This window comes from Eurytemora carolleeae, unplaced genomic scaffold (assembly GCF_000591075.1).
Source record: "Eurytemora carolleeae unplaced genomic scaffold, Eaff_2.0 scaffold171, whole genome shotgun sequence".
Classification (NCBI taxonomy): domain Eukaryota; kingdom Metazoa; phylum Arthropoda; class Copepoda; order Calanoida; family Temoridae; genus Eurytemora; species Eurytemora carolleeae.
The window spans coordinates 180281-191522 of NW_019396135.1; the positions used below are offsets into that span (position 1 = coordinate 180281).

At 30.4% G+C, this 11242-nt stretch overlaps 1 protein-coding gene across 2 annotated transcripts; it reads left to right on the top strand.

The window, feature by feature from the left end:
* Window positions 1-10542, top strand: LOC111695987 (serine dehydratase-like). Of its 2 annotated transcripts, XM_023465488.1 has the most exons (10): window positions 5-167; window positions 1553-1618; window positions 3210-3231; window positions 5028-5111; window positions 5548-5616; window positions 6134-6211; window positions 6652-6744; window positions 6870-7112; window positions 8876-8952; window positions 9917-10542. In XM_023465488.1, exons 1-10 carry the CDS (start codon window positions 100-102, stop codon window positions 10092-10094), a joined length of 978 nt encoding a protein of 325 aa, XP_023321256.1. In that variant the 5' UTR covers window positions 5-99; the 3' UTR covers window positions 10095-10542. The 2 variants fall into 2 exon arrangements, with proteins under 2 accessions (XP_023321257.1, XP_023321256.1); XM_023465489.1 differs by lacking the exon at window positions 8876-8952 and having other exon boundaries at window positions 1-167; window positions 9917-10012.
* Window positions 10543-11242: the final 700 nt, after the last annotated feature.

An 11242-nucleotide genomic window follows, 5' to 3' on the forward strand; every position in this document is an offset into this window, starting at 1 on the left:
TACACAAGCTTCAAATTCCCCCAATAAACTCGAACAGAGTACACTCTACAGCTCTTAAAGTGAAACAATCAGAAACAGAAGAGAATAAATTTAAAAAGAATGTCACCTAAAAAGTCTGAAAGTCTTCATATTGTAACACCTCTACTAGAAAGTAAAGAACTAAGCAGGTATCGAAGAGAGTATAAGTATACATTACTTTGTTTATAATTATTTTGTTTTCTTGTAAATTCTAAATTTTGTCAAAATATATTTGATCTTCGTCGTGTAATTACAGACAAAACATTTGGTTAATTTCTTTGTATACGATTTTTGCATGCAGGCATTATTGTCAATTGTCTGAAATTATTTATTGTGCAGTAAAAGAAGTAAAATGGCCAAAAATTCACTTCTGAAATCTTAATTTACGTTAATCTATATGTAAGTTACAATACAAATACAAATTCTAAGTCTGTGTTTGTAAAAAAAGGGATTCCAGTTTCTGTTGTACAGACCAATTTATATATCTGTATATATAAATATATAATTTTTAAATACTTGGGACATAAAATGTCGTCATCCAACTATGAGTTTGGCCAACTTTAGTACAAGGTGTCCCAAAAAACATGGGAATTCAGTGACGAATCGTATATCGTCTTTGCCATGAATAAGCATTGTAATACCTAATTTCAAAAGCCATAATATTATTATGTCTGCTAGAGTTTATTTTATGAAAACGGCAAAAGGCTGTAAAGATGTGTCTATAATGTCTCCGCAAGATGAACAATGAAGATGGACAAGTTTACTCTGTTTGTATACTGCAATTTTCTTGTTTTACTAAGTACAACTGTATGGAGTCAAGACATAAACAAACAAAATGTGAACATAGCAGACGAAACTCTTACAGATTTCAGCTTTCACAGTAGGTATCACTATACTAAATCAAAGAATTATTTGAAAAGACGATATCGAATTCGTGTCTGAATTCCCATGTTATTGGGACACCCTGTATTTAATCATGTTGCCCCTCTCCCTCCTATTAATTTTTCACATGGATCTCATATGCATCACATGGATATTATTGGTCATGTGACCGCAGCGCCCAGCCCCCTAGCCTGTCCTAGCCGCAGCGCTGAGCCCTCTATCCTGTCCTAGCCACAGCGCTCGGTCCAGAAATTTTCTTAACCAAACCTAATCCTGAAATAATACAAAATAACTTAAAATTAATAAATTAATTGTCATGTACAAAATTTATAAGAGCGGGGGGGGGGGGGGGTCCAAAAATCGTGTATTAGGACGGACCTTTAATTCGATTTAATTTAAAGTCATTTTTTTCTTCTTCAAATTCATCGTTTCTAATTTAAATCTTTTTTTCTGATAACATAGTTCAGTGTTTTTAAATCATGCTTGTATCCACTATCAACTATTTTCTTTATGAATCATGTGATTTCTTCGACCTTAAATCATGCATTTTCTTTTTCAAAAATGATTTTTTCTTCTTAGCTTAAATTATGTTTTTTTTTCTTCCTAAAACCGTCTTTTTTCTTCTCAAATTATGCGCTTCTAAATTCTTTAGGTTGGCTGGGCGACGAGTTTGGTTAAAAATGGAGAATATGCAGCCGGGAGGAAGCTTTAAAATCAGGAAATTTTTCAAATTTAGTTTCAATCAGAAATTTTGATTTTTTCACTGATAGATGTACAAGGAACTTCTCTCTTGCAAAACATGTACTGCAGTTTCTGGGTAAAATGTAAATAAAGTTTGTTTCTACTACTTGCTCAGCTCCAGTGTCGTGCTGCAGTAAATGCCTTACTCCATAAAGGTATTTCAGACCCGTATCAATCCAGGTACAACTCAATCCCTCTTGTTGGTCTACGAGGCATAAGAACTAATCAGTTCAATAACACTTTACTATCAATGTCAATCTGGACACGATTTATCTGAACCAATGCTTCACTGTCAATGTCAATCCGGACACCGTTTATCTGAACCAATGCTTCACTATCAATGTCAATCTGGACACGAGTTATCTGAACCAATGCTTTACTATCAATGTCAATCCGGACATGATTTATCTGAACCAATGCTTTACTATTAATGTCAATCTGGACACAATTTATCTGAACCAATGCTTTACTTTCAATGTCAATCCGGACACGAGTTATCTGAACCAATGCTTCACTGTCAATGTCAATCTAGACATGAGTTATCTTAACCAATGCTTTACTATCAATGCCAATCAGTTATCTGAACCAATGCTTTACTATCAATGTCAATCCGGACACGATTTATCTGAACCAATGCTTTACTATCAATGTCAATCCGGACATGATTTATCTGTACCAATGCTTTACTATCAATGTCAATTCAGACACAATTTATTTGAACCAATGCTCACTATTAATGTCAATCCGGACACAATTTATCTGAATCAATGCTTCACTATCAATGTCAACCGGACATGATCTATCTGTACCAATGCTTTACTATCAATGTCAATCCGGACATGATCTATCTGAACCAATGCTTTACTATCAATGCCAATCCGGACACGATTTATCTGAACCAATGCTTTACATATCAATTTCAATCCGGACATGATCTATCTGAACCAATGCTTTACTATCAATGTCAATCCGGGCACGTACAGACGTATCTAGGTAGGTTAAGCGCAATACAAGATTTGGGTAGTTATTGATAAGCGCATTTAGATTTACAGACAATGTACAACGTAATTTATCTTTAGGTAAATGGGATCTGCTCTGGTATTTATTACAGTGCATCAGTTTATCCCCCCTGCGACAGTTAACTACCCATAATGTTTTAACGATTGCAGCACAATGTCAGACATAAAAACAATCTGATGACACTTGCCAATGTTTATTTATTTTTTGTTTGGAAAAACACATTTATAATTATATGTCTGTCTCGAATAAATACTATTTTTTAATAGTTTGAGAGGAAAGGCTTTTTAAGCGTATTAGATTTAAATATGCATTTAATTGTGTAATATTATAGTTTTTCATGGTTATATATTGTTTTTTTTTTGTGTTAAAAGGTGAAAACTTTAGGTGGCACTGTCGCATGGGAGATGAACTGCATGCTGCTATACAATTCTTGGCAAACATACTCTGCAGTACACTTTTAAAGATTTTTTTTTTGTCAAACTATTTCATAGTAAACATCAGCTTTTTAATCTTTATTTATATTTGTGTTTAATCTGAAAAATCGGCAGAGGAATTGGCCACACTATGCAGGTTTGAAATTACAAATATACAATTTATTGTTTACAATATACATTTCAGTAAAAACGGTCAAAATGTTTACGGGTTTTCTAATAAATTTTATAAACTTCTTTAAAAACACCTTTTTCTTTTATTTTGAAGAATATTCCTGTCTGTTTGATGTGTCCGAAAATATACATAATAAATATAAAGAAACAAATCCAAAATTTGAATTAATGTCCAATCAACATTTTTATTTACTTTGGCTCTGTTCGTGTCTTTTATCCTTTCTTGTATTTATTTTATATCTTTTATCCTTTTCTTGTATTTATTTTATATCATTTATACTTTCTTGTATTTATTTTATATAATTTATCCCTTCTTGTATTTATTTTATATCATTTATCCTTTCTTGTATTTATTTTATATATTTATCCTTTCTTGTATTTATTTTATACAATTTATTCTTTCTTGTATTTATTTTATATCATTTATACTTGCTTGTATTTATTTTATATCATTTATCCCTTCTTGTATTTATTTTATATAATTTATCCCTTCTTGTATTTATTTTATATCATTTATACTTTCTTGTATTTATTTTATATCATTTATACTTTCTTGTATTTATTTTATATAATTTATTTTTTCTTGTATTTATTTTATATCATTTATACTTTCTTGTATTCATTTTATATCATGTATCCCTTCTTGTATTTATTTTATATTATTTATCCTTTCTTGTATTTATTTTATACCATTTATCTTTTCTTGTATTTATTTTATATCATTTATTCTTTCTTGTATTTATTTTATATCATTTATCCTTTCTTGTATTTATTTTATATCATTTATACTTTCTTGTATTTATTTTATATCATTTATCCTTTCTTGTATTTATTTTATATCATTTATACTTTCTTGTATTTATTTTATATCATTTATACTTTCTTGTATTTATTTTATATAATTTATCCTTTCTTGTATTTATTTTATATCATTTATACTTTCTTGTATTTATTTTATATCATTTATCTTTTCTTGTATTCATTTTATATCATGTATCCCTTCTTGTATTTATTTTATATTATTTATCCTTTCTTGTATTTATTTTATACCATTTATCTTTTCTTGTATTTATTTTATATCATTTATTCTTTCTTGTATTTATTTTATATCATTTATCTTTTCTTGTATTTATTTTATATCATTTATCCCTTCTTGTATTTTTTTTATATCAATACAGGCAATGTAAACCTGGTTTCAAGTGATCCTCCATACAAAGATGGAAATGCACGATCCTTAATGGTATCTTTGAAACCCTTATCTGATCAACAATGTTGAAGATAATGTCGTTTTCCTAGGTTCAAATCTGATAATTACTGTAATTTTTCCTGCAGTAGAAATGCGCACGTCACTTTTGTAGAGAAACCACAATAAAATGATCAGTTTTAAAAACTAAAAACATTAACATTTTATTCATAATTTTTAAGGGTATCGTCGTGAATCGGGCCTTGCCATCTTTGCATGGAGGGTCTTTGAATTTACGCGTATACAGTTTTTTCAATTATTAAATTGTTAAAAGTTGAAGCTTTACCATAATAATTGTACAGTATTTTTAGCGTGGGAACTCAGCTTTGTCTGGAAGCAAATTTCTTCTCTATGTAGACTTTCAAACCAAGCTTAGAACATTTCTGATTTACTCAATCAAAAGGGCTTCCTAGTTTAGAGATTTTCCCGCATTCTCTTGTTTATAATTGTTTTATAACATATAAAATGCATAATTGTATTTATATTAAAATTTGAAAGTATCTTTTAATTTTGTTTAGGAAGCAGTTTCTAAGCTAGGAGTGACACGGTTTATTGGCAGTAGTGGAGGAAATGCTGGAATGGCTATGGCAGTTGCTGCTCAGGAATATTATAGATAATTTTAACCAAATAATGAAAATAGTTTCTCATTATTCAATCTGTTCACACTACACTGCACCAGGTTTTTTCTGTTTAAAAAAAAAAATTTTAACTTTCGTACATTATCAAAATAATGATTCTTTCTGTTTTGATTTACGGATGTTTCTAAGAAATTGAGTTTTTGACACAAACTCAAATTTTATAATCCCTATATCTTTGCAACTTGATGGTGTGATCCTATGATATTTCAAACTTAGAATATTTTAACTGATATAATTCATAGTTTAAAAAACTAAATAAAAATATATAGGGATTAAAAAATTAGAATTTGTTGCATAAAATCAGTTCTATTACAAAAACTAAAGTTTTCTTAGGAGAGATTTTTTATTCTAAGTGTTGATGAACATCTAAAGGTTGAAGATCTAGAATGTGAAAGTTTAGAAAATGAATGTTCCTCTGACAATATATATTCCAACCAGTACTAAACCATTCATGATCGATAATCTTAAGGTTAGTTAATTTCAAGTAAAAAAATAATGTAATGCACAATTCACCTCTTCATGAAAAATATAAGAAATAGAAAATTAGTTTTAACATTTTCTTTTAAGATTATTTTGATTTTTAGTAAATTTTGGGTTTTTATTAAGTTTAAAACTTAACGATTTTTTTTTATTTTTATTGCTCCAGCTAAATTATAATACAAAACAAGTAGGACGAAATTTTGGTACTGTCATGGCTATTAGAATTTTATGATTATTGTTTCAAGGATTATACTGCTTGCTAATGAAGGCTGCAGTATAGCATAATGTCCTCTGGGTTATACACAAAGAATGAATCTTTAAAGAAGACTGTAAAGAATTTTTACTGTCTGTTCCCTTTATTTAGGATTCCATGCATCTGTAAACTTTCTGCATCTGTTTCATTAAATAATCCATTAAAAAGAAAAAAGATTTTTTTTTCAATAATGAGATCGTCATAATTTTAAGTCGTCTCTACAGCATCATCTTGTATATAGTATCTAATGTAGAATTATTGTGCTGATGTTGTTGTGACTGGAGAGAACTGGAATCAAGCAAATGAAGCAGCCAAAGAAGCTCTTAAACAGGTTTTATAGATTTTATGGAGGAACAAAAATTGTTTGTGTTCTCCAAAAAAGCTCTTAAACAGGTTTTAGATTTTAGTTTTAAATTTGATGCTATTATAGGGTCCTTTGTGCCCCATTTTCTATTAACAGTTTTAACTTTCAATCATTTTCAAATTTTCGGGGATTGTTTCTGTTTAAATTGTCGCATTTTTAATAATAATAAACTTTCTGATCCAAACTTTCCTTTTTTACGTTTTAGAAACCTTCCCTGTGGTAATGTGAGTTGCTATGAAAAATTTGGCCCGATCAGTTCAGTCGTTTTAAAGTTTATGGGATACAAACAAACAAACACTTAGACACCCATGTGTATACTAGTACAATCAGATTTGTTCCTAAACTTTCAAAGATAGCCGGGGACACTGCAACGTCTGATGAAATATACCTTAGCTGTCTATTTTTAGGAAGGGACATTTCTTGTACATCCTTATGATCAGCCTGATACCTGGGAGGGACACAGTACTCTTGTACAAGAACTACAGAACCAACTACCTCAGGTCAACAAAATGTGTTTAAAACATTATGATCAAAGGCATTAACAGATATCTCATTTATAATTCCCCCTAAAGAATTTTTTAAAGCTCCAGAGAGTATAGAGTATAGGCCAGGTTTATATTTCCAGGCTCCAGGATGTATAGTGAGCTGTGTAGGAGGAGGAGGACTGGTTCTAGGTTTACTCCAGGGACTGGAAAAAGCAGGATGGAGTTCTACTCCGGTCCTAGCGATGGAAACAGAAGGAGCACACTGTTTTGCTGCGGCTAGACAGGCTGGTCAGGTGGTCCAACTAGCAGGGATTACAAGTGTTGCGACAAGTCTTGGAGCACTTAGTGTCTCAGAAACACTGTTCAACTTGTCTGTAGAGAAGGTTGGCTACTTTTATTTCAAAAATAATATACATGGTTGTCAATAAACTATGACCCTTGAAAGAAAACTAAATCAGATTTTTCCAGTTTTTCTAAAATTTTTGGTTCCGGTGAAGGAAATAAGTTTTGTCACAAACATTGATTTTTTAATCCCCATATCTTTGCAACCACAGAAAAAAACTTTAGAATGAGATATCCTTAATCCCGACCTGTTAATTAATCTGGAGATTAATAACAAAGGGAGAACAAGCACTATTTGATCTAGAGATTAAGGAAAAGAGGAGATCAAGCATTGATCTTGATATCCAACATTCTAAAGTTTTCAGCACTTATGTCGTAGACCTTAGATACTTCAAATTATAAATTATATTAGATCAAATAGTTTGAAATATTAATATGATTAAAAACTATATAAAAAAATCCAAAACGATAGGAATTAATTAGTTTCAAGTCTTATCCTTAACCCTGCATTGTATAGGGTATAGATAAATTTTTCAACAATTTATTTTTAAATTAACAAAATTTAAAAAAGAGCAGTGAATTTATTTTCTCCGACTGTTCTTTTTATCTGATCATACATCTGATTTCTGTTCTTCTCTTTTATAGATCCACGCATTCTAATCCCTTGTAGACAAAGGAAATATGCATTTGACAGATATTTCTGCTTCTGGGTATAAATAAATAAAAATTTTAACTCTAGTACTTTTATCTAGTTAATAAAATATTTATTTACAATCAAAACAATTTTGTTTTCAAATAAAGTTTTTATGGTTGGTGTTAATAAATATTTCTATTGCCACTCTTACATTTTTCAAAAAAACATTGATTTTTCATAATAAAAAAAAATATATATATTTCTCAATAAAAACAATCCGTGCTAATTCCCGATTTCAGATTTGGTTGAGTTAGTTTCCCAAGAAAGAAAAGTTTTTGTTTAGTTTAACATCACTGAGGATTTTTAAAATGTTCTATATTCATGAAAAACTGAGATGAACTGGATGGTTTTAATTTCATCTGACCTTTTATTTAAAAAGGGGCAACTGTTCTGGGACATAAACCCTCCCAGGTGGTTTGAGTTTAATATTAAGCTTTCAATTATTAATGCTGCTATAAAAATAAAACACCATTGTATGTGCCTTAGATTTATTTATGTCATCCAGTAGACATACAGTAAACAAACAGAAAACAGATTCTAAATACAAGAATAATTTAATAAAATATAAAGATTTATGACAATAGCTAAAACTGTAGCAGTGACTTATGCCTCAATGAAGAGGATAAGCACTGTACTTTAACCTTACAAGCTAATAACTCCAATGAAGAAGTTATAACATGAAGGTTCTTTCAACAATTGCTCAAAATGTAACAATGTAACATGCTCCAATTAAGGGGATGCACACTGCACATTTAGCCAAACAATACAAATAACTCCATTTAAGAAGTTAATGAATTTTGACTCTTTGACTGGTCCCTTTAAATAAAAAGAGGGAACGGTCCCTTTATTGCTGTAAGTTAAAATACTTCAGTATATTTAATGCACTGAGGAAAGAAAATATTAGATGAATAACAATTAATAACAATTGCGATAGGATGCAATGATTCTGCTATAGAATAAACCAAAAAAAAAGAGAATAAAACTAAAAGGTTGATTAATTTGAGTAATAAAACCAATTTATGGTATTTTTTAAAAGCTCGGAAAAAATCTTATTTCTAAGCAGATTGCTGGTTTTGAATGAAGTTGAATCAGAAAATATTTATATTTCAGCCTGAACGAATATTGAACCATGTTGTATCGGATACAAAAGCTAAAGCAGCGAGTGTCAAGTTTGCAGATAATATGAGGTAAAATGTTATCTAGGCGAAATGTGTCTAGGCAAACTGTGTCTAGGCAAACTGTGTCTAGGCAAACTGTGTCTAGGCAAAATGTTATCTAGGTAAAAGTGTACTAGGAGAAAGTGTACTAGGTGAACTTGTACTCGGCAAAATGTTACTGAGCCTTACCAAGATAATAGCAAGAACAAAAATGTTTTTAGTTCATCTCAATATTTAACAAAATAAATTATCTCTTCTCACACTTGTGCTTGAAATCAAAATCAGAGGAACTACGAGGTCACTAGCTCTAGTTTTCTTTCTCAGTCCAAAAGTAGAAGCATTTTTTATGCTTTTTAATGATTTAACCATAGACTAATGATAAAACAGATAGTACACTAGATTTTGTCTTTTTAAGCTCAAAGGGTTTTTTGTTCACAATAAAAAAAGCCCAAAGGAGATACGCGCATGCTCTCTCTTTGTCTTGTAATCCAAGGCGGCATGCGCATAACTCCTTTGGGCTTCTGCCTCAGGGTTATTGTGAACGAAAAACCCCTAAATCTTGAAAAGACAACATCTAGTGTTCTATCTGTTTTTTTTTATAAATCTATGGATTTAACAAGTCCTTCGAATTATTTTAGATCTTCGCTAACGGACGGCGAAAGCTATTAGTTTAAAGATCATTACTGAACAGTAACTTAGGAATGTTTAATTTAAATAAAGAACGGAAAACCCCGTCAACTGAATGTTCCTTCCAATTTTCAGCAAAGACTGTCTCATTTTTTGTGAATTTGTGAAGAAAATGAGTCGCCACAAATTCAAATCTTCCAATTCCTATATGTTTTGCAACTTGATGGTGAACACCTTTTATTTTAATCTTAAAGTTTTTATTACCAAAATTCTTAGTTTGAAATATCTAATGTCTACAATTTGAGAAATACATGGATTATAAAATCATAATTCTTGTCAAAGACTGAATTCCTATGTTTGTGTCTAGGGTGTTGGTTGAAGCATCCTGTGGAGCAGCTCTATCTGGAGTTTATAGCGGAGTAATCAACCATCTTGATATACCCCAGGGGGATATAGTTGTAGTTGTATGCGGGGGAAATATTATTAATCTCGAGATCATCAACACATGGAGGCAGGAGATGTCAAACTTAACTCAGAATTCATGAAAAGCAGGAAGTAGTTGAACTAGGTAAAGATAGGTGAACTAGTTCAACTACTTCTTAATATCTTAATATCTTCAAACCTCACTTTGCTCGCACTGTATTTCTGCCAAAAAATAGTTTCTGAAAGAGCCCAGAAAATAGTTTGAAAAAGTGTTAAGAAAATAGTTTTAGAAAGAGTCCAGAGTCTAGAAAATAGTTTAGAGAAGGGTTCAGAAAATATATAGTTTCAGAAAGACTCTAAAGAGGAGTTAAGAAAATAGTATAGGCAACCGTCTAGAAAAGTGTTTAGAAAATAGTTTCAGAAAAAGTAAAAAAGAGCTTAGAAAAGTGTTCAAAAAAGTGTTCAAAAATAGTATAAAAAATTATTCAGAGAGTAGTTAAGAAAAGTGTTCAAAACCTAGTTTATAGAAGAGTTTAGAAAATAGTTTTAAAGAGTCCAGAGATTATTTTTTTAAAAGTTTAGGGGACAATTTAGAAAAGTGTTCAGAAAAGTGTTTAGAAAATAGTTTAGAAAATTGTTCAGAAAGTAGATAAGAAAAGTGTTCAAAACCTAGTTTATAGAAGAGTTTAGAAAATAGTTTTAAAGAGTCCAGAGATTATTTTTTTAAAAAGTTTAGGGGACAATTTAGAAAAGAGTTAAAAAAATTAGTTAGAAAAATGTTTAGGAAACTGTCTCGAAAAAAGTTCATTAAAGAGTTACACAAAAGAGTTTAGAAAAGTGTTCAAAAAATAGTTTAAAAAGTGTTCAGGAAAGAGTTAAGAAAAAAGATTAGAAAATTGTCTAAAAAATGATTTCAGGAAATAGTTCAGAAAAGAGTAAAGGATTTCAGGAAAGAGTCAAGAAACGAGTAAACGAATTCAAAAAAGAGACATTTTATTAGGATTTGGAATCGTTTTCGATTTTAAGAGTAATTAATGCCAAAGTATGTTTGTACACTGTACACTGTACACTATACTCTGTACACTGTACACTGTACACTGTACACTATACTCTGTACACTGTACACTGTACACTGTACACTGTACACTGTACACTGTACACTGTACACTGTACACCGTACACTGTACACTGTACACTGTACACTGTACACTGTACACTGTACACTGTACACTGTATATGCTTTCAAGAATGTTCACACTGCAATAGGCAA

Excerpts from the sequence above, each read along its gene's own strand:
- LOC111695987 (XM_023465488.1), top strand. The coding sequence starts at position 100 with ATGTCACCTAAAAAGTCTGAAAGTCTTCATATTGTAACACCTCTACTA. Across the intron at positions 6,745-6,869 it reads TACAGAACCAACTACCTCAG|GCTCCAGGATGTATAGTGAG; the intron begins GTCAACAAAATG and ends TTATATTTCCAG. Across the intron at positions 8,953-9,916 it reads AAGTTTGCAGATAATATGAG|GGTGTTGGTTGAAGCATCCT; the intron begins GTAAAATGTTAT and ends GTTTGTGTCTAG.